General features: G+C 34.1%; 1 protein-coding gene across 1 annotated transcript in view; it reads left to right on the top strand.

Annotated features, from left to right (window-relative positions):
- Positions 1-24,832, top strand: part of CCDC73 (coiled-coil domain containing 73) — a 107,008-nt gene extending 82,176 nt beyond the window's left edge. The window contains exons 13-18 of the mRNA XM_082843997.1: positions 909-1,019; positions 5,355-5,489; positions 13,330-13,516; positions 14,596-16,101; positions 19,151-19,284; positions 24,326-24,832. Of these exons, the coding sequence (XP_082700123.1) occupies positions 909-1,019; positions 5,355-5,489; positions 13,330-13,516; positions 14,596-16,101; positions 19,151-19,284; positions 24,326-24,541 (2,289 nt within the window). The 3' untranslated portion in view covers positions 24,542-24,832. The remainder of the gene's footprint in view (positions 1-908; positions 1,020-5,354; positions 5,490-13,329; positions 13,517-14,595; positions 16,102-19,150; positions 19,285-24,325) is intronic.
- The last annotated feature ends 2 nt before the right edge of the window (positions 24,833-24,834 follow it).

Below are 24,834 nucleotides of genomic sequence, written 5' to 3'. Positions count from 1 at the left end.
ATGTACTTGTATGCTTATAGATAATTTCTGGAAGGATACACAAGAAACTACTAGAGTGGTTACCTCTGGGGAGGAGAGCTGGAAAAACAGTAGAGGAAAACTTTGCCTTTTCTTTCTATCCTTTGTGTGGCTTGGATGTTTACCCTGAATGTACTTAGCTTTAATAATGATAAACAAATGAACATAAAAATTTCAGATATGTTAGACATGTAGTGAGAGTTCTTACTATTTGTCCTTTTAGAGAAGTTTACTTGGATTATCAGCAGACACTGAAGAAACCTAATAATATTGGTGACACTGATTTAATTGCTTTTAAACCCTTGTCTTAGAAAACAGTCGTATTTTTACCCTTTAAAGGTTTTTTGGGAACAGGAGAGGGGAGTGTGGTGGTGATTATATAATATGTTAATTTATGAGGTAATAAGTTAATATAGTAAATATTGAAGCTCTACTAAAAAAGTGTTAATTTGAAATTAAAAATTTAAATTGTAGGTAAGAGTTTTCCAGCCAATTAATTTCTGAAATAAACAGATATGGAAAATATGTTCCATGGTAGATAAAAATTTTTAGTAGGGTTAGGCTGGATTGTGCTACATTTCATATTTTTCAGTGCTGTAGTTTATATTACTTTTTCAGTACATTAAAACTTATGCAGTGAAACTGAATAATGGCAATGTTTTTATACCCTTTTATAGCCATTTCTTTTTCATAACCTCCCCCTATTTCCTGTTAACTAAACTATAAGCACCTTTCTGTTAATTTATGAAAATTATTGTTGAGGTAGCACATCATCACTGATCTGTATGGCACTTTCAGCATGTTAGAAGCAAAGGTCCAAGCAACATAAAACACATCAAAATTCATTAATGTGGTATTGATTATTTTTTGGATAATTAATTTTATTGCAGACCCTTGAAAGAGATAATGAGCTGCAAAGGGAGAAGGTGAAAGAAAATGAAGAAAAGTTCCTTAGTCTTCAAAACAAGCATGAGCAAGCACTAGAAACTTGGAAAAAGCATGTAGGTTTATTAAGCAGTAAAATATTAAAATATTTTAAGTAGTAGACATTTAAAATAACTATTAAATGCTAAAAAAATATTGCAAAAATAATATAGGAATAAAGTCCGACACATTGTCTTCTTGTACTTATATTTCCAAGAAGTGAATGTTTTTAAAGCTAAATTTAATAAAATTTTCTGTAATGCTTTTGTGCATGAAAAACCATACATATATGTGTGTATTTATGTATATTTTGTATGACTTTTCATATGTGACAAAAATTAATTTTCCTTTTCACAAAACCATTGATAATGTTTTAGTAAATGATTATAATAAAGAATTATATAGGTCTTATTGTTAGCTGATCTCTTTAGCTTTCCTCAGCAGTTTTGTTGACTTGTATTAAAGCCATGTTTAGAACATATATACAGTAGTTGGGTTCTATAGTATTAACATTTTATCATGAGAATTGTTATGTTATAAATGTGACTATTGCCTTAAAGCACAACTCTTTATTTTACATTAAATTTTAATTTCAGTGAAGTAGATAATAAAAGTGAAAAGTGATGTAAATTAAAGTTGTGAAATATAAGGTTCACTTTTAAGACTGGTGAACCCCCAAATCGATTACTTTATTATCTATTTTTATTGCCTTCAATTCTTTTAAAAGAACTAAAAAAAATAGAAGGTAATTATTTAAGTGTTTATGAAAGCTATATTTTGGGTAAGTAAGATTATATTTTAAACTATTATACTAATTATAATATATAATTCTAATACTATACTAATATATTTTATAATAATATATATATGCATACTATTCTGTAGATGATTTTGTTTGATATAAATTGTTTTGTAAGTAATTCTTGATTTTTTGATCCATTTGCAGCTAACATGTTCTCTTAATCTGTATTTTGAAGAGATCAAATCTTCACTGATGAATTTGATAAGCGTTACCTAATTCTCAAAAAATATTTTGTAATTAATTGTATCAGAATACTATAAAATGCTTAGTGGCCCCTAAATAGGTAAAGTTCGTCATTAAGCAACAAGCATAGTAATTTTCATTTTAGCTTCAGCTAATCTACCTTGCATCCCAACACTTCCTTCTCATTTCTCAGGCTTAAAAGATCATGGAAATAGTACTGTCAGGATAAGGAAAACTATGAAGTAAAAAGAGAATATAAACTTGAATATGCCAGCCACACCAAAAATAATTAGTTGAGTTAAGAGAAAATTAAGCATTTATTTTTCCTAATGATATTTCAAGTATGTCCCTCTCCCAAGAAAAGAAAGTCAATTGAATTAAGAAAATAAGCATTCAGCTTCACTGGTGAGGCCGCAGTCTATAATTTGGATAAAATTGGTTTTGTCTTAGGATTTTTAGCATCTAAAATCATTTCACTTCCATATGATTTCATACTAAACAGAACATAGGTAAATTTCTAAAAAGCTGCTTTGGTTCTATAGGAGTTTTCTTGAATGGGAGGTCAGATCTACTCTTTAATTGTGTTTCTATCTTGATACCAGTTTTTCACCATTCTTGAGTGAAGGAGAATTATAGTGTTGCTACTGAGATTGGATCAAAATGGGTTTCTAAAAATCATTAAAAGATACTGACAAAAATAAGATGAAATCATATATACTGCTGTTTAAAAAAATAAACAGTGAATATTACTAGATAATATATTTAAAACTTATGGAAATGTCTTAAAGAACATGGTATGTGTATCTGTTTTTATTTGGCTAGTTATACAGCCAATGGTTGTGTATAGATAAAAAGATAATAAATGGGGATGTTTAGAAATTATTTAGGGAAAGGGGGTATCACAAAAGGAATTCAATTCACAACATATTTGAGCATCTGTTATGTGTTAGGCACTATTCTAGGTGCTGGATTTTCAAAGATGCCTAAAATACAAAGATTATTAAAGAGCTCACACTCTCAAAAGACAGGTAATTATTAAGTTAACCACAATAGTGTTGAGTGTTTTTAGTAGTGTTAACATTAGTATTAACAAATTACTGTGAAAGCACAAAATAAATCATATTGTTTAACTAGGTTGGAGAAAGTTTTAGAGAAAAGATGACACTAGAATTTGGACTTGAAAGATGAATAGGGTTTCACCAGGCAGAAGGTGCCTGCTTCCTATACTTCCCATTCCACTCTGTGGGTATTCCATTTAAGAAAGGGAAAAATGATGGAGGCATGAAACTGCATTCTCCAGGATGATGAATAGTCTGATCTAGAATGTGACAGTGGAAATTAGGTTGAGATCACCTTCTGAAGAGTTCTTTACTAAGGAAGTTGAATTTTATTTTATAAGTAATGGGAAGCCATTGAGATTTTTAAAGCAGAAAAGTGACATAGATCTGCATTTTAGAAAAATAACTCTTGCAACAGTATGGAGAATGGCGTTATGGAAAGAGATTAGTAAGAAGAATGTTGCAAATAATCTAACCACGAGCCTATGAGGTTGTAAATTAGGGCAACAGTAGTGAGAACAGAGAAGAGGGATAGATACAGGAAGCATTTTGGAAGTAGAATTAGCAGGATTAGTGACATTTTATGTACAATGGATTTTAGAAGGAAAAGGAGTAAACTATGATTCTGAGATTAATATAATGAGCAGAATAATAATGTCACTAATTGACATAAGGAATGTGAAAGGAGAAGCACCATTTGGTGGATGAAAATGAGTTTAATTTGGGAACTGATGAATTTATGGTGACGGCAGGACATCTGACTTGAAATGTATATCATGCATTTGGAAACGTGAATCTAATCATAGGAGAGAGGTTGGGAGTGAGATATAGATTTAACACTTATTAGCATAAAGATGAAATTTGAGGGTATGATAAGATCATCTGTGGAAGGAGTGGCAGACTTGAAGAGAAGGCTAAATAAAGAAGAAAGAGCCTTGGGGAACACCAACATTTTGCTAGTGGTTAGTGTGCGTATATTGGGGCAGGAGGGGAGAGGGAGCCTGATAAGAATGGTGAGAAAGGTAGAAGGATAGAGAGAGAGTAGTACCATGAAAATGAAGAAAAGAGGCTATTTCAAGAATAAGTAGTCAACATAGTCGAGCTACAGTGCTGTTAAATGGTGTGAAACTTGGAACAAGTCCTTTGGCTAATTTGCAGGTGATAGCTGAGAAAAATAATCAGTAGAACAATGAGGGCAGAAGTCGGTTGTTAAGGAGTGATGAGAGATTAGAATTTGAAAGTAGTAAGAGTGGACTTTATTTTAAGAAGTAAGAGAGAGAGAGTAATTGAGTCAAAGAGAAAAAAGTTAGGAACGTGACAAGAGCATATTTGTGGGCTGAAAACATGCTGGTATAGTGGGAAAGATTGAGACTAGGCAGGAGTGAAGAGGTCTTTGCTAGAGCTAAGCACTAAGGGAGACAGGAGTGACTTCCCTGATGGTCTAGTGGTTAAGACTTCACCTTCCAATGCAGGGGTGCGGGTTCGATATCTGGTCGGGGAGCAGATCCCACATGCCTCGCGGCCAAGAAAAACCAAAACATAAAACAGAAGCAATATTGTAACAAATTCAATAAAGACTTTAAAAATGGTCCACATCAAAAAAATCTTTTAAAAAAGGGGGGGAGGGAGAGACAGGAGAGGATGGGATAGAGAGCACTTGTGGAATTTTTAGTCGTTTAAAATTAAGAGAAACTTTTGTAATATTTTATGACAAAAAGGTATTTTTCTCTTCAATGGAACTTACTCTGTCTTACATTTGAGGTTCCTATGAAGGAGAACCCCCCCAAGAAAAAGATTATGAAATTTTATAGCCAGTAAAAGCCCAGTGTGTAGATGCAAGTATTAGGCTGAAGAGTCAGTTTCTGTTGTACTGCTTAGTGCTCAGTGTTCTTCATCTAATTGAGTTAAAATCTGTATATCTAATTTGCAACAAGAAAATAAAACTTTAAGAAAGCAATGAAGTGGTAACTTTTATAGAATTTTTATGATTAAAAATAAATTAATTTTTCATTTGTAACAAGAGGTAGTTTAATGTAGTACTTGAAAGCACAACCCCTAGACTTAGCCTTGGATTTGAATCTTGACTACCACTTTATATCTACCTGATCTTGGGCAAGCTACTTAACGTCTGTGAGCCTCACATTTCTCGCCTGTAAATTGGAGACTAAAAATACCTCATAGGATTTTTATGAGTATGAAATTATGTTTATTAAGTACTCAGCACAATTCAATAAATGGTAGCTTTTAATATTAGTAATTACTTCTGGAATGTTTTCATTTTTTACTATTTCCAAAGACTTGTGTTAATAAAGTATTTTTGTACAAAATAAATTTATATACATGTTCATTTTGGTTAAATGTTATATTAGGTTGAAGAACTTAATGGAGAAATTAATGAGATTAAAAATGAGTTATCATCACTTAAAGAAACTCATACTAAGTTACAAGAACATTATGATGAATTATACGATCAGAAAAAGTTTGAGGAAGACAAGAAGTTTCAGGTAAAATTCAAGTATGTTGGGGGTATAAGCTCTTAAAGAAATTAGGACCATCACTGATGATTTTCTCCATGCTTCATATTTTCCGTTTCTCAACTTTAAAAAATTAGTATAAGCGTTTAGTCTGTAATACATTTTTAGTTAATTTTTATGTACAATATGACATAAGGATCAAGGGTCTTTTTTTGGACATGAATTTTCAGTTCTAGCACATACCTTTGTGGAATAGACAATTTTTTCTCCCATTGTGCCTTGGTACTTTCTTTGAAAATCAGTTAACCAAATAAATATATGTGGGTCTATTTCTGCACCCTCTATTATATTCCTTTGATTATATGTCCATCTTTAAGCCAATATAACACTTTCTTTATTAGCGTAACTTTATAAGAAGTCTTAAAATGTGGTAGTATAGGTCCTTCAATTTTGTCCTTTTCCAAAATTGTTTTGGCTATTCTAAGTCCTTTGCGTTTCCATATAACTTTTGGAATCAGTTTGTCAGTTTCTAAAAGAAAAAGTCTCTGGGGTTTGGACTTGGATTGTGTTGAATGTATAGATTAATTTGCAAAGAATTGACATCATAACATAGAATTCATGAACATGGTATTATATATCTTTACATTTATTTAGATATTCTTTAATATCCTTCAGAAATGTTTTGTAGTTTTCATTGCATAGGTCTTGCAAGTATTTTGTTAAATTTATCCCAGAATATTTCATATTTTGTGCTCTTACTGTAAATAGTATTTTAAAAATTAATTTTTCTAATTGTTGCTAGTATATAGAATTAAAATTGATTTTTGTACATTGACCTTGTATCTTTTACCTTTTCTTTTTCCTTTTTACCTTTTTAATTAACTTATTATAGTAGTAGGGTTTTTTTGGTTGGAGTTTGGAGTTTTCTATATATATGATTATGTCATCTGAGAATTTAAGGCAGATAAATTTTACTTCTTTTTCTGCTCTGTATACATTTTATTTTTTTCCTCAACTTATTGCCCTAGCTAGGACGCTATAGTACAGTGTTAAATAAAAGTTGTAAGAGTTGACATGCTTGCCTTACTTCTCATCTTAGATGGAGAGTATTTAATTTTTCATCATTTCATATTATGTTAGCCATAGATTTTTTTGTATATGCTCTTTGTCAGATCGAGGAAGTTTCCTTCTATTCCTAGTTCGCTGAGTTTTTATCATGAATGAATTTTTATCATGAGTGGGTATTAAAGTTTGTCAAATGATTTTTCGGTATCTATTGAGATCATATTTTTTTCTTTATTCTGTTAATGTGTCAGTATTAACCAATTAATTACATTAATTAATTTCTAAATTTACCTTGCATTCCTCGGATATGTACTATCCTTTTTATATATGGCTAGATTTGATTTGCTAATGCTATGTTAGGGGTTTTGAATTGATGAGGAATATTGATATGTAGGTTTTGTTTTTTGTTTGCATTCTTTTGGTCTGTTTTTTTGTATCAGAGTAATACTGGCCATATAAATTGAGTTGGAATGTGTTCTTTCCTCCTGAAAGAGTATTGTGTAGAACTGGTGTTACTTACTAAATATTATATACAATTCATTGGTGAAGCTATCTAGGCTTTTTCTTTGTGGGAATATTTTTAATAACAAATTTAGTTTTTAAATTATTTATAGGGCTATTCAAAGTCTCAATTTCTTTTTATGTCAGTGTGCAGAAAATAGTTGACATAGCAGGCCTGTGAAAGGCCTCTGAAAGACCTGCTTGTAAGTTTGACTTACTCTTGACTGGTACCTGGAACTTTGGATTTGGGGAGGGTTCCCACCACTTTCTAACAGACAGGAATGGCTCACTGGGCCTAAACTATTAAGTAGTTTACTTTGAACATCTGCTTTCTTTCTGGGAGTCAGGAGTTTTGGCACATGCTAGGCAGAGAGTGACCAGCAACCAAAAAACTTTGGGCACTGAGTCTCTAATGAGCTTTCTGGTAGACAACAATTTACATTTGTGATCACAATTCATTGCTGTGGGAATTAAGCATGTCCTATGTGACTCCACTAGAAGACTCTTGAAAGAGGTTTGTACATGGTTTCCTCCAGACTTCACCTCTTGTGCCTTTTTCCTTTGCTGATTTTGCTTTATATTCTTTGCTGTTATAAATCTTACTCAGGAGTACAACTGTATATTGAGTCGTATGAGTCTTCACAGCAAATCACCAAATCTGGGGGTAGACTTGGAGACCTCCAACACAGTCCATTTTGCTAATTTTTCTTTCAAGGAACTTGTTCCTTTCATCTAACTTGTCAATTTATTGGTTATTGGCCTTTCTTCTTTTCTAATATAAGCATTTAAAGCTATTAATTTTCCACTAAGCACTGCTTTAGCTTCATTCTACAAATTCTGATGTGTTGTGTTTTCATTCTTATTCAGTTGAACATATTTTAAAATTTCTCTTGTGAGCTCTTCCTTGACCCATGAATATGAGTTTGACCTATAAGCATGCTGTTTAATTTCCAAATATTTGAGAATTTTCCAAATATATTTCTGTTAATGACTTCAAAGTTAAGTAAGACTTTTATCATTTTAAGTATATTAAGACTTGGTTTTTTGCCAAGTATATTGTCTATCTTGGCAAATATTTCATGTACCCTTGAAAAGAATGTGTATTCTGTTGTTGACTGGTAGAATGTTTTATAAATGTCAGGTCAGTTTGGTTGATAATGTTGTTCAAGTCTTCTCTATCCTTACTGATTTTTTTGTGTACTTGTTCTATCAATTAGTGGGAAATCTTTAATTATAACTGTGCATTTGTATGTCTCTTTTCAGTTCTGTCAGTTTTTGCTTCATGTGTGTTTAAGCCCTGTTATTAGGTGTATACACAGTTATAGTTATTATGACTTCCCGATTAATTGACCTTTTTATCATTATGAAATGTCCATCCCTACCCTAGTAATATTATTTTGTCTGATATTAATATAGCTGTTCCATCTTTTATGATTAGTGTTTGCTTTTTTCACCTTACTTGTGTATGAGGGGTAGACCTCACACAGCAAGACATTTTTCAGCTGAGTTGTTAAAAATAACTAAGAATTTTCCAGATAGAGATTTAAATTAGATGGAATAAAGTGAGCAAAGAATCAGAAAAGTGAAATATTGTTATTCAATATGTAAACTAGGTGTTGGTTAGCAAGGCAGTAAGTAGCAGGATAAGAGGTTGAAAAGATAGGCAGAAGACCAACTGTAGAGGGCTATATAGTCCATTCATAGAAATTTGTTCTTGACACTACCATTTGGGGGCTTTTAAACAAGGGGTAAAGTGCTTAGATTACTTTTTTGAAATGTCATTTTGGTGATGATGTGGGTAGACAGTGGGACAAAGCTAAAGGCATGCATTCCAACTTGGAGAATACTGCAATAGTCCAGGCCAGAGATATTGATTGTCATTTTAATATTCATAGCTATAACATAGCTTGAGAGCTATAAATAGCAAGTAATTCCTACATCTGATTGATTATAGAAATGAATATAGACTTGCATTCATAAAAAGTTGATCAGCATTCATTCACTTTCATACTGAAAATAACTTATTCAATCAGATTATAAATCATGTTTTTAAGAAATGTAGACGATATAGATACTTTAAAATAAGAAAGTGAAGATCACCCATAACCCCACCATCCAGAAATAGTGATTGTTAAAATTATGGTATATGACTTCCAGAGTTTTTCTATGTGTGTGTTTGTATAGAAACAGACACACATAGGTATTCATATATATGCATTTTTTAAAAACTAAAATAAATCATACTTTCTCTGATGTTTTGTAGACCACTTTTATTTAGAATTTTCTTTTATTGTGGTAAAAAATATAACATAAAATTTGCCATTTTAAAGTGGTTAAACTTAAAATTACAATTCAGTTGTACTAATTATGATTTAGTGGCATTAATTACAACTACAATGTTTTGAAATCATCACCACTATCTATTTCCAAAACTTGCATCATCCCAGACAGAAATTGTGTAACCATAAATCAATAACTTCTGATTTTCCCCTCTCCCCAGGTAACCTCTAATCTACTTTCTGACTCTATGAATTTGTCTAGTCTATATTTTTTATATAAATAGAATTGTACAATATTTGTCCTCGTTGTCTGGCTTATTTCATTTAGATGATGTTTTCAAAGTTCACTGATGTTGTAGCACTTCATTCCTTTTTATGGCAGAATAATATTCCATTGTATGGATACACTACATTTTGTGTGTCCATTCTTCTGTTTTGGTTTATTTAAAAAATAAATTTATTTATTTAATTTATTTATTTTTGGCTGTGTTGGGTCGTCATTGCTACGTGCGGGCTTTCTCTAGTTGCGGTGAGCAGGGGCTACTCTTTGTTGCGGTGCACAGGCTTCTCATTGTGGTATCTTCTCTTGTTGCAGAACACAGGCTGTAGGTGCGCAGGCTTCAGTAGTTGCAGTACACGGGCTCAGTAGTTATGGCTCACGGGCTCTAGAGCACAGGCTCAGTAGTTGTGGCACACAGGCGTAGTTGCTCCGTGGCATGTGGGATCTTCCTGGACCAGGGCTCAAACCCGTGTCCCCTGCACTAGCAGGCAGATTCTTAACCACTGCATCACCAGGGAAGCCCCATTCTTCTGTTGATGGACGCTTGGGCTTTCACCTTTTGGCTGTTGTGAACATTAGCATACAACTATCTTTTTGAATCTCTGTTTTTAATTTTTGGAAGGTATATACTGAGGAGTGGCACCAAGTGATTCCCACCTCCTGGTGTTCATGTTCCTTCGTAATACCCTCCACTGAGTGTGAGTTGGATTTAGTAACTTGCTTCTAGTTAATAGACTATAGCAGAAGTGATGCAATGTTACAATTCTTCTGAGATTAGGTTACAAGAAGACTGTGGTTTCTGTGAGAGCGTGGGTGAACACGCTGTCTGTCTCTCAGTCTGTGTCTGTCTCTCCGCCTCTCTCTCTTTCTGAGCCATGTAAAGAAGTCCCAGCTATCCTGCCAGAGAGGCCACATAGTGAAGAGGGGCTCTGGAGGATGAAAGGCCACATAAAAGAGAACTGAGGCACTCCTCCACCCAACAGCCCCCACAGCTGCTAGCCACGGGAGTGAGCCTTCTTAGAAACAGAACCTCCAGCTCCAGTTAAAGTTTCAGACGACAGACAGCTTGACTAGACCCTCATGAGAGACCCGGGTCAGAACCATCAAGCCAAGCCATTCCTAAGTTCCTGACCCATCAAAACTATGGGATAATAAATGTTTGCTGTTATAAACCACCAAATTTGAGGTATTTGTTATATAGCAGTGGATAACTCTTAAAATGGTTGACCCCAGAACAACTCCAGGGTTGGGGCACCAACTCTCAGAGCAGTCAAACATCTGTGTATAACATATAGTTGACCCTTCATATACGCGGTTCCTCCATATCGATGGTTCAGCATCCACAGTTTCAACCAACTGCAGATGTGTAGTGCTGTAGTATTTACTATTGAAGAAAACCTGCGTATAATTGGACCTGTGCGGTTCAAAGCCATGTTCAAGGGTCAACTCTGTAAGTATCCTTCTAGGGTTTCACAGTTAATAGGTACTGAAACAGGATTTGAACCTATATTTATCCAACTCCAAAGCTCCTGGTAACCACCATACTATTTTTCTCCATCTCCTTTGCAAACTCCTCCTTTGCAAGGTTCCCTTCCCCTGCCTCTCCCTTGGGGATTTTCATTAGCATTTTATTCTTTATTCTCTTTCTTCTTAAAATATACTCTTTTTTTTTTTCTTGCGGTACACGGGCCTCTCCCGTTGCGGACACGCAGGCTCAGCGGCCATGGCTCACGGACCCAGCCGCTCCGCAGCATGTGGGATCTTCCCGGACCGGGGCACGAACCCGTGTCCCCTGCATCGGCAGGCGGACTCTCAACCACTGCGCCACCAAGGAAGCCCTTAAAATATACTCTTAATCAGTCTTATCAACTTGTATGTCTTCAGCTGCCCTCTATCTGCCAGAGATTTTTAAATCTACATTTCCAGCTCAGTTTTCTCTTAAAAGTTCCAGTTCTATACATCTAAATGTTCATTAGACATCTCTCACCTTTTTGTCTTACTAACTCTTCAAACTCGAGAGATTTAAAAGAAAATTTTTTTATTATTTTTTAAATTTTTTGGCTGCATTGGGTCTTCGATGCCGTAAGCGGGCTTTTCTCTAGTTGCGGTGAGCAGGGGCTACTCCACCTTGCAGTGCGTGGGATTCTCATTGCAGTGGCTTCTCTTGTTGCAGAGCATGGGTTCTAGGGTCGTGGGCTTCAGTAGTTGTGGTGTGTGGGCTCAGTAGTTTGTGGCTCATGGGCTCTAGAGCGCAGGCTCAGTAGTTGTGGTGCACAGGCTCAGTTGCTCCGTGGCATGTGGGATATTCCCGGACAAGGGATGGAACCCGTGTCCCCTGCATTGGCAGGCAGACTCTTAACCACTGCGCCTCCAGGGAAGTCCCATCAAGAGATTTAAAATGAACTTGTGATATTTCTCTAAACCTCCTACTCCTGTTTTCTAGCTCAGTAAATAACACCCACCCATCACCTAGGTACCTAATCCAAACTCTGCAAATCAGTCTCGACTCTCCTCTCAGTTTTCATAACCAATCATTCAACAGTTGATATTAGCTTAATAAATAATTCATGAATCTATTCAGGCTTTTCATCTTTGCTGATATCACCTGGACTACTGTGGCATTCTTATGACGCATCTCTCTGCCTCTTGTTGTTTCCCCTTAATTCGGTGTTTTTCAGACTTCTGAGTGCAGCCTGTTAGTGGTACATGGAAATCAGTCTGGTGGTTTCGTGACTGGCATTCCTTTAAAAATGAAATAAAATAATGTAACATAGAAAACATTAGAATGTATCTCATTGAGTTGGTGTTACTTGGTATGCTCATTGTGTTGTAAAACATATTTATTTCTTATTACAGGTTTTAAACAGTGAAGTTTGGAAAACATTACTCTAATCCATTCTTTATACTGCAGCCAGAATGGTCTTTCCAATCAGCTCATATTAATCACCTTGCCTAAATCCTTCAGTGACTTCTCATTGACTTCCTGGTAGAGTTAGAACTCCTTAGTATGCTATATTGGGCCCTTAACGACCTAGGCCTAGTTCAAGCCTCATTTCTCTCCATTCTTCTCCCAGCATCTAAGCTCAAGCTGAAGTAAATCCCAAGTAGTTCCACGAAGTAAAACTACATGAAGAGACTATAATTTTGTTTGCTTTTAACATCTGTGAATGCCATTTGTTCTCCCTGGAGTGCCTGCTTATCCCCATCTATATTAAAATTGCCTGTCATTTCTTTTACTATCTTCCCCAGTGGACCATAAGTTTTTTGAGGATAGGGACTATATTTTGTTCATCATTGTATCCCAAAGCCTAGTGCAGTACTTCCATGTAATATGTGCTCAATATTTAGGGGGAATAAAAAGATGTTGAATTGATTCACTATTTTAAAGATACATAAAAATACCAAACACTCAGAACAATTTGCCTGCCATGACTACTTTGCTTTTAATAAAGGAGTAGTTCTTAATATGGTATTATATAATAATGTGGAATGCATGTTTGAAAACATCTAAGGCTCTCCATTTTATTTAAATATGATAGACTATACAAAATGAACTTACAGTGATCTTGTTACAAAGAACAGTATATTAAATTTAGTCAAAAAATCATTTGGCTTTCAAATAGAAATTGCTGGATGGTTGAACTGAAATATAGATTCCACTTTCATTAGCAAAGTTTGTTCAAATGTTTTATACTTTTTAACAGTCTGTTTTTACATAAAAGGAACCTTTTCTATTTTACACTAGAACCTTCCAGAAGTAAATACTGAAATGCCAGTGGAAAAATCAGAAAACACCATCATACAGAAATATAATTCCAGGCAAGAAGTAAGGGAAGAAAATACTGAGAGTTGTTGTTTAGACACTGAATACAGAGAAAAGGAGGAAAAGAAAGAAGCCCCATTTATAGAAGAAATAACTATAGGTGATGAAGGTAACCTAAGGTTACATTGATATTTTCTAATTTTTATATTGATCATTTTAGGGGAATATAAGTTACAGTCTTTGCTTTGAGGACCTAGTAGTATAATTGGAGAAATACTTTTCCATTTGTATGTGTCTTAACAAAAGTACTTGTATGTCTTTTGAGCTATTCTTCAATAGAGTCAATATTAGGGAGAAAAATACATTTTTGCTTTCCCTTCTCATCACTTATTCATTGGCTTTTTGCATTCTGGTTTCTGCCTTCACTGATTTGCCAAGAATGAGCTACCAATAACCTTTTGATGACCAGACTCCAGAGCACTTTTCTTAGTTCAAATGACCTTTCTGTAACCATTGAAAATTTGACTGATTCGTCCATATTGAAAAAGAGTGGTTTAAAGAAGGTAGTTTGAAGTTTGTTCAAACCTAGGCTGAACAACCACTTGGTGGAGATGTTGTAGAGAGAATGATTGGATTAAAAAGACCCTTCATGCCCTAAATTTGTAGTCCAGATTATTGTAACTATACTGAAAATTTGAAATCTATGGTTAAAACCCAGATGAATAAAATTAATATCTTAAGTAGATATTCTATATATTTTACCCAAAAGTATTCCAAATTTTAAAAATATTTACAAGGTAGTAAGAAAGTGATGATTATTAGTCTTGAAGAAACCAGCTAGCAATTTCTGCATCTATGTAGTAAGAGAAATTACAACATGACCGTTAGAGTAAATTAATTTTTATCTAATCAGCTGTGTGTTTATATGGAATTGTACCGTATGCCCAAAAGGAAGCAACAGACTAGAGAAATAACCTTTTTGTAATGCCCTCAACTTAACTTTTTTAAACCAAAAATACTTTTGCTGTTATGAAATAAAAATTAAGTGTGAATAGAGTCGAACATTTTAGCATGCTTATTAAAGGGAACTCAATATTTATATAAAATTGGTGTCATTATGTTTGTGTAATAGCTTGCCAGTGAAATATTTAAAGCTAAATATGTTTTTATAAAAATAGTTAACATGCATTTTATAAAAGCAGGCTTTTGTGTATAACCCCAAAATTTTCTGTGTTCTCATTATAACAGACTTACAACCTTTTGAAAAAAGCCCCAAGAAGAAAATTAATACTATTGTACCTCAGAATGAAAATCAAAGTGAAATCTCCCTAAGCAAAACCCTCAGCATAGAAAAAGAATTAATCAGTCAAGGACAAACCTTGGATGTTACTGACTTTACAAAAGTGGTTACTACAGAAATACAAGACAAGGTGGACTTGGAAAAAGATAATGGGTGTACAGAATTTAAATCACCAAATATTTCTTTTTTAGTGGCAGATATATCAATAGAAAGAGAAAAGATACATCCAGAAAGAACTGAAGGATTAGATCATCACCATGCAGATGTACACCTGGGGGTTGAAAATAACAGAACATCATTTAACAGTATTTTAGATGAGATGGCTTGCAATACAAATCATGAAAAAGATGTTTCTGAAGATGAACCATTCAAACAACAATTCAGATTGCTTCCAGGGCCTCAAGAAAATGACACGGAGAAGGAAATTACAAATAGTTGCCAAACCAAAGCAGATTTGGATTCATCTCTAGATGTAAAAAGGAATCTTGTCCAGTGTCAGAAATATAATTTACCGGATTCAAGGAATGTTATGTTAGATGATAAACAATGTAAAATAAGACAAATACAACTGTTAAATAAAAAAAGTGAATGTAGCATATTGCCATTTAAAGAAATTTCAGATTTTCAACAAGTTGGTGATGATACTTCAGAGCAACCTGAACTAACTATTCCCTGTGATATAGCAATCAACCGCCCCATTTCTTCTGCTGTTTTCAGTGACAATTTGAACGTACTTTTAAAGAATTCAGATAAAAATGTTAATATTATGCCTGTGTTGGTGACACCCAACTCAAGCCCTGTGAAAAGAACTATATATAGGAAAAATGTGAATGATATGCATAACAGTCAAGTTAAGAACTGTTTGGGGTATCTAGAAGACAATGTGACTGTTTCCCATCTTCAGACTAACAATGAGAATGTAGATGCTTCACAAGCCAAAGATATGAAAACTGCTATTCATGTGAAAACGTCCACAGAAATACAGTTTTCCAGTAAAGAGAGTCAGATTGATGAGAATCAGAGAACTGAAGTAAAAAAAAATGACCTCTTCCCTAATGAAAGACAGCATACATTGTTAAATAGTACAGAGAAAACAGAGTCATTAAATGACATTGTTTCAGGAAAAATTTACAGTGAAGGACAGCTGGAAGAATCATGTCCATTTCACATAAAGCCATCTGGAGATTTAGTAAACAGAAGTGGAAGGTCAGCCTTTGATCTTTCAACTTCAGATAAAAAAACTGAGAAAACTCAAGTATATGTGAATTTTTTAGACCCCAGTTCCTGGCCAAAAGTAAATCAAATTGAAAGTCAAACAGTGAGCACTTCAACATCTAACATTCCTTTGTTGCTGAAGAAGAGACCAATAGGTCTATTAGAAAACAAAAAGATGGTTTCGTTGACACCTTGTAAAAATGTTGGTGTGGATGATGACGGGAAGGATAGCGGACCAGGTAAGAAAATAAGGATTATGTTTTAATTCTTTTAAAATTTGTATTTCTACTTATTGGTAAAAATTTTCCAGATTGTTTAAAATGAAAATTTATTTATGTTACTATATATATAAGTATTTTTTTTGCCTAAACCTAAAAGACTCCTTATATGTATTGATATATATGTAAAAGTAGGAAAAGTTTTATTTAAATGGAAGTGGACTTATTTTCACCTAAATCTGAGCCAGTATTATCAACATGTACAGAGGTCAATTGCATTTTGGAAATTAAAAAAAAAAAATCCTTTCATTATCAAAGAACTGAAAATAGCAAAAACAGCCACAAGTCTGGGTCATTAATTTTAAATTAGGAACATCTACCTAATCCAAGTCTCTTTTTTTACTTTCTAGAGCAAATGCAGTGAAGTTGTTGATACGGCTTCTGCCAGTGTTATGTTTACTCCTTTTCTTTCTATACTAAAAAAAAAAACCCAAAAAACAAAAAACATACCAAAAAAAACCCAAACTTCCTTCTCTCAGAACTGTTTTAGTTTCTCTCCTATGTTGTCACTTTCTTCTCCCAATTTTTTCCCTCTTTCCTTAATTTTTCTATTTTTATCTGTCCCTTCACCAGCACCACAAATCTAGCTTTGTTCTTTTATTTTGCAAGTAATAGTGAGGTGTAACATTAATACCTTTCATATCATTGATATTTATCATTGTTTGAAACACTTTAAATTGAATCCCTTAATAATTATATGCCTGTATTAATACATTCAAATATTAAATAGTTCAGATAGTGGAGACTGTTTTACTGTTTCAAACCACCACATGAAATAACAATGTGCAAGTTTTGCTTTAAAAATCCTCCAGGAAAATGGAGCTCTCTTGCACTGTTGGTGGGAGTGTAAATTGATACAGCCACTATGGAGAACAGTATGGAGGTTCCTTAAAAAACTAAAAATAGAACTACCATATGACCCAGCAGTCCCACTACCAGGCATATACCCTGAGAAAACCATAATTCAAAGAGTCATGTACCACAATGGTCATTGCAGCACTATTTACAATGGCCAGGACATGGAAGCAATCTAAGTGTCCATGAACAGATGAATGGATAAAGATGTGGCATATATATACAATGGAATATTACTCAGCCATAAAAAGAAACAAAATTGAGTTATTTGTAGTGAGGTGGATGGATACAGAGTGAAGTAAGTCAGAAAGAGAAAAACAAATACCGTATGCTAACACATATATATGGAATCTAAAAAAAAAAAAATGGTTCTGAAGAACCTAGGGGCAGGACAGGAATAAAGATGCAGACATAGATAATGGACTTGAGGACACAGGGAGGGGGAAGGGTAAGCTGGGACGAAGCGAGAGACGGGCATGGACATATATACACTACCAAATGTAAGATAGCTAGCTAGTAGGAAGCAGCCACATAGCACAGGGAGATCAGCTTGGTGCTTTGTGTCCACCTAGAGGGGTGGGATAGGGAGGGTGGGAGGGAGACGCAAGAGGGAGGAGATATGGGGATATATGTATATGTATAGCAGATACACTTTGTTATACAGCAGCAACTAACACAGTGTAAAGCCATTATACTCCAATAAAGATGTTAAAAAAAAAAAAACACCAAAGTATAGGAAACTTGGTAAGTTATAACAAAAGAATCTTAAATGGATTGCAGTTTACCTAAAACTTAGATCATTCTTAAAATAATCAGAAACAAAAGATTATAAAACAATTTTTTTAATCCTCCAGAATTAAAAAAAAATAGGGAGAGAGGTAAATGGATGAAATACATGACTTAATATTGAAGTACTGAAGGTGGGTGATGAGTACATTGATGTTCATACCCTTCATTTTCGTGTATTTGAAAATTTTAATATTGAAGATATTTTAACATAGAGATATACTACATAACATATATAGGTGCTGAATAAATGTAACTTAAAAATAACTATTGTTTAAGAAGTATGATCATGATAAAAATATGTTTATTTTGCTAATAGCAATCTCATAGTTAAAGTTGTTAAGGTTGTCGTAGACAGTCTTAGATTTTACAGGAACTTTGCCTGTTTAACAATACGTGTCTAGACCCAGTGAAGAAATATGGATTACAAGGAAAGCTTTGCATGGCCTTCTGACTTAATAGGCTTCTTTTAAAAAGGAAATTGAGAAAATTTTAAAAAGAAAATGTGGGAATTAAAAGCAAAATAAGTATATCTTGTTTACTGGCATGAATGGAGAAGTAATATAGGGGAAAATAAGAAACACCAAAACACTGTAAAATCTCACTTCACAAACTGTAATTTTCCTGATATAATAAAATGTATTAAACTTCAGATTCCATTAATTTTGTCTGTCAAATGCTGTGGTTAGTTTAATGCTGTTAGTCAATGGACTGGTCTAACATTTACCATTTTCTCACAAGTCCTTTCTTCTAAATTAAATCTCAATCATATAAATTAGGATGGAAGGAGAGATGACTAAAATTCTATAGAAATTCAACTTGTAAAATACTCAGACTTGTAAAAGATACTCCTAAATATCTTTTAACCTTACATGTTTCTCTAAATCATTGTTATCTATTTATTAAAGCCCAATGACCCCCTACTAGACAGCCCTTTGTTGGATTTTTTATCATGGCCAATTTCTTTTTAAATATATTTTACAAATCTGACTTTCAGTTGGTTCAGACTTTTCCCTTTGAATTGGTAAGATGTTCACTATATAAATGTTTATATGTGTAGGCAGTGCAGTAACCAGGGGAATAAGGATAACATTTTAAGGTATGTTATATTGCTTTAGAAGATATTCATACCATGTCACTAATTTTAATGTGAAATCAGCAGGTTTTAGAAAGTAGCAATAAAAAAATTGTTTTCTGAAATGAAATGCCTAATGTAAGGGCAAACCCTATGGAAACCAGTGTTCAAACTGAGAAGAAAATAGAAATTGTTACTTTTTAAATACAAAGCATAGGATCAGAAAAAAGTTTAGTCACTAAAATGAGTGCCTGGAGAATAAAATTTAGTTGTCATTTCCTTTTTGTCAACCAGATAGTACCAGCATTAACAGAGTTGCTGACATTTTGAATAACTCGAGTATCCATCCAGATCCCAGGAGAGAGCCCAGTGAAGAGAGGAATGCAATTGCAAAGACTTTTTGTGATTCTTCTTTTCCCACAGAACACGTAAGTCAATTAAAAATATTGCGGAGCAGACCTTAGTGAGCTAATTCTACAGATATGTGTAGAACTGTGTGCATCTGGATGCTTTAAGACCTAACTGATCTTCAAAATAATATCAAGAGGGCAACATGGCACCATTTTTCACAATTAAGTTTGATGGAAAACAGCAGGAAAAAGTCACAGTGTATAAATCAAATAGATATAATCCAGCCTGTTTTGGGAAGGAGAGTGTGAGGTAGTGTATTAAGTACTTATATTTTTTAGTCACCTAAGTTTAGGAATAGTGGCATTTGAGCATTTATTTATTTATTTAAACTATAAAAAAAAATAGTTCACTCATTTGAGCATTTAAAATTTTAATAAAAGATGCCTTAAATAATCTAATCAATAGAGTTCAGTTGTTTTTAACAGTGCTTAAGTTAATTTATATTATTTTGGGAAACTGACTATTGCAAAGGAAGAATTTGTCTATTTTAAATTATTTCAATTAAAACACAGTATGTGAAAGGATCAAATATTCATAAATATATCAAGTATGGATATAAATATTAAGCAAAGTATTTGTAGAGATTATTTGGCTCCAAGAGTCCATTTGTCATATGAAAAGCTAGTAACTACAACTGACAGATTTTTTGGGGGGAAAATTTGTAAGTTTTTTAACTTAGTGTGCAAAACTTTAGTGCAAAAAAGACTGTATTAAAAAAAAAGGCTGTTATTTTTCAAAATCTAAAAAACAATTACAGGTATAACTGCTAAAAGGTAACCTAAAAAGTTTAGGAAAAATGACAAAAAAACAACTGCATAGTCACTGTATATTTTAAATTTTAGAGATGCACATTAAACAACTTTTCCTTTAGCACATCTAAAGTGAAAATTATAATACTAACACAGCCTTAACAAGTAATAGGTTCTAACAGTACATTTAATTTCCATTTTTAAATTGGAGAAACCTCAAGATAGCATAACTCTCCCTTTGGGAAAGTTGAAACTAAAATCATGATCTACCTTTTCCACCTTTGCATAACTGAGCTCAAAAACAAATCGTTTCAGCTTGATGTTCAAGTGTACAATCTTTAAACTATGGTAACTAAAGCGCAGTGGGCCGGGCACTGGGAAATCTAAGTTCTTACCTTGGCTAATTGGATAAGTCATAGAATCAAAGCAAAAGCAAAAAGAAGCTTGAGTATCAAAGCTAGACACCCATTCTAATTGGGTTGAATACTTAATATTTCTAATTGTCCTGTTTCAAACAGTTTAAGGGAATGATGGAACATTTCACATCTCCCTTTCAAGCCCATTTTTATAATAAACCCAATAGGGAAGTTCTTTGTATCTGATTCCTAATGCCTTTTCTGTTAATTAATGTTGTTAAGAATTTATATTTATAGAATTTAAAACTCTTTCGTAGAAGTATTCCCACAACAGTCCTACATCTTTAAAAACAGATGAGGCAGGGCTTCCCTGGTGGCGCAGTGGTTGGGAGTCCGCCTGCTGACGCAGGGGACGCGGGTTCGTGCCCCGGTCCGGGAGGATCCCACATGCTGCGGAGTGGCTGCGCCCGTGGGCCATGGCCGCTGAGCCTGCGCGTCTGGAGCCTGTGCTCTGCAACGGGAGAGGCCACAATAGTGAGAGGCCCGCATACCGCAAAAAAAACACAAAAAACAGATGAGGCAGTGACACAAATGTGAAGTAATTTTCCAAACTCAGTAATTTTCCAAAGTCATTAGGAACACAGTCTGCAGTGGACTTTGACTAGGTATCTTGGCTCTTAGTTGCATGCTACATAACCTTCTCAATTTTCATAATATAAAAAATTTCTTCTCAAAATACTGGTGTATGTAAAACACTAAATGTCTGTTTAGCTAAGTGATTATCACTAGGCATCAGGCACTATGCTATGTATCATTGTCCCAGCTGAACCTTGATTACCAATTAACATCTAATGTGGGACAAATTTAAAAGCAGATCACCTCTTGCCTAGTCTACTGAAAATGCTTTGATCCCTGGATTAAACCAGGCCAATCTAGTCTCTTTATGATGCCTGTTTACTTGCTTACATACACTTTTCTAAAATCAGGGGCTGTTGAATGACAGCTGGAGGGCCAAACGCAGCCGACTGCTTTGCTTTGCCTGTAGTTCTGTGGCTGCTTTTGTATTGCAATGACGGAATCAAGCAGTTGTGAGACCACTTGGCTCACAAAGCCAAAAAAATTTACTCTGGCTCTTTACAGAAAAAGTTTGCCAACTTCTGTTCCAAATGAAAAGTGAATTTTATGAAGACTTATAGCCAGAAAGGGAATATAAGTTCTTTACATTTTTCAACATATTTTTATGCATACTGTCCACATCAATCCTGTAAAATTCTGGGTAGTTATTATGAGCTAATCCACTTTTCCCCTACAGATCCAGAGCAACATGAAGAGTTTTTTATTCTTAGAGCAGGGGTTAGGTTGGTAGCCTGCTGCAATCTTGATTATACCCAGGAATGATGGGAGAGAGGGGCCAGAGTAAGCAAAGAAAGCCACTTATTTTACACAGCCAGTGATATTAGGTTCATTTAAGTTAATTTTTTTTAAACATCTTTATTGGAGTATAATTGCTTTACAATGGTTAGTTTCTGCTTTACAACAAAATGAATCAGTTATATATATACATATGTTCCCATATCTCTTCCCTCTTGCGTCTCCTGCAGGCTTAAATAAAAAGGACTAGTACCAGGGTAGGGGAAGTTCTAGGCCAGAGTAGATCTTTTGAGTCAGGCAGAAAGAGGTCAGGAGGCAAGTGATTTTTATGAGAAGAAAAGGAAGGAGCAAAGATATGTGGGAGCATCCCTGTAACTAGAATTACTTCTGTAGGCTGCAAAACCTAAATTAAGCTAAATAGGACAAGTTTTATTAAGTGTAAACTTTAAAATTACATCTTGTTTCTCTCTACAGCCAATCCTTCCTGCTCCTCCCACCAAGTAGGTAAAGGGAAACAAACTAAAGCAGATATGTATAAATGTCTCCTTCCTTTTTCAAGATTAAAAGTCAAGGAATCAGGATTTTGGAAAATTAGGTGATTTGTACTTGATATCAAATGCACCAAAACGCTTCTAGCATTTTGTTGGCAAAACAGGACCATTATGTTATATAGATCATCAATCATTTTACTCCAAAATCAGTAGCAACCTACATTTAGATTTGGTCTATTTCTCTGTAACTATTCTCAGCAGTGCATGAAACTGACACACTGCCCACTGCACTTAGGAAGCAGGTTCTCAGTGTTGCATGGATGACTAACATTCATTTTGGCCCTGTGAGCTTACATGAAGTACGCTGAACACTTATATGCCAGACATTATGAGAAATATACATTTATGCGCATTTTTATCTATTATGTTACTCTTACAATAACAGCATTTTCTAACTAAAAGAAGCTGATGAGAAAACTGAGGCCCACAAAAGTTAAACGACTTAAGGTCTCTTGGTGGTCCTGTGCTGATACTTTTTTCATCTGTTATTTCATAGGAACATAGGCAATCAGACAAATAAGAACCCAGCATTACCCTAAGGATCAGAGGCTAAAACTCTGAGGGGACTGGCGGCTGACTAGAATTCTCAGGAACCAAAGAGAGCAATCCAAAAGTTCCCTTTAGGAAACTGAGGTTAAATGTAAACATTTAAACTCATTTTAAAAATTATTACTATATAATCTCACTTTGAAAACACAATGTTACAAATATGCCATTTTTATCAGACTGGAAAAGATTTTAATGTAAGGTAGTACTCAAAGATCTTCACAAAGACTTATGAACAAATGACATTCATTATAGCCTAATTTATAACAGTAAATGTTTTCCAACAACTTAAATGTATATTTAAGTATATTAATTAAATTATGGAACATGGAATATGATGGAGCCATGCTCTTTCTAGAGGGAAATGTTAAAAATGTTTTTAACCCAACATAGAAAATGATATAAATATGATACAAATTTTTTGAAAGTGTATATATAGAGGAGTCCTGAATATTTACATCAAAATGTTTGATGGTGGCTGGAATCTTGGGAAATTTTAATCTAATTGTTATCCTATTCCATACCTCTAAAATATATTCCCTTTCAACAGAGGATTTTATCTGAGAATCTGGTAAGTCCATAAAAGATTTTTTTCAAGAAATTAATTTTTGATAGGGATAAATTGGAAACAAATGTTAACAATAGCATAGTTAAATGATCATCCATAAGAAGTATTTTGCAGCCACTGATATTTGCTTATGAGAAACTTTAATGACCTAGGAAACAACTCACAGAGGGAAAAACCGAGATATAAAATTCTATAGAATGATCAAATACGCTAACAGAAAGACTAATAGCAAACACCAAAATGTTGACAGATCTCTCTGGATAGTAGATTACTAGTGATTTTTAGTTTCTTTACACTTTTCTCTATTTTCTAAATTTCCAGTAATTATTTTATAATCAGAAGAAACCTTAAAATGGAAAACTTATTTAACATGGTATTAAAAGTACGACCCAATGTGGTGCCTTGGAAACATGCCAGCTTCCAAACACCTCATTGCTCTTTCCTGTTTCTCCAACAATGGCGCTCTGAAGCGTAAGAGGAAACATGAAGTAAAAGGCAGTTTTTATATGGCAGTTTACTTCCGTTAGCATTTTAAATTTTCCCCTGGCTTTGATAGAAGTTACAAAACATAGACATGTTTGGGAAGGGAAGGGGAGTAGAGGACAAAACAGATTTTTATCTGCATTGTTTTAAATATGTTTTCTTTCAATGTAAGCTTAAGACCTTTAAGGAAACGTTTGTGGTATTCCTGGAATACATTAGGGATCTTGAAGAGCTACTACATAAGCCTACAGATTCACATTTTATAGTTTTTTGGTGCCAAAATTACTAAGGTAGTTGTTGAAAATTAGCCAAGAAAACGGTAGCTTTTATCACATACTCATAATTGCAGAGGCTTAAGGATTTTCTTGAAACTTGATGATTGTTTAGAAAATGAGTATAAATTTCAGTGGTAAAACAAGTTTGGTATTTCCTAGGTGAAAACAAAGCCTCTGAAATCAACCCTGCCACAAAGCCATTTTCAGGAAATCAAGATCAAAACCAGTGGTTTGGCTGTGTCTTCTACTGGTGAAGATGACTGGCAGAGCTTGGTAACAAACCAAATAAATGAAATTGAAAAGTTTCTAAGCCCCAAAAATGACAACCTACCTAAAAAAAGAAAAGCAGAAGAGATGGTAGGAAAAACGGATTAAAATAATGTTGATAAATGCTTTCAGTGGTGAACTGACTTAATTGAAATATTGATGTGGTTTAGACCAGAACACGACTGTTACATCTAAAACTTTATAGCTGTAGTCAGTTTTCCAACTTTTTCTGTGATGAAACTGTTACTGTTAACGTTTTCTCTCAGTAAATGCTTCATTTAAGATAGCGAAGATTGCAAGGTTTGATGTTAGCATTCAGTTTCCCTTAATTAAATGTGTCTTTCCTCCATATACTCTTTCATCAAAGCTCTTGCTGCACACTCCAAAACCCTTCCTTACAG

The sequence above is a fragment of the Leucopleurus acutus genome (genome assembly GCF_964270905.1).
Source record: "Leucopleurus acutus genome assembly, chromosome: 8".
Taxonomy (NCBI): domain Eukaryota; kingdom Metazoa; phylum Chordata; class Mammalia; order Artiodactyla; family Delphinidae; genus Leucopleurus; species Leucopleurus acutus.
This window is presented reverse-complemented; position numbering and strand designations above follow the sequence as displayed.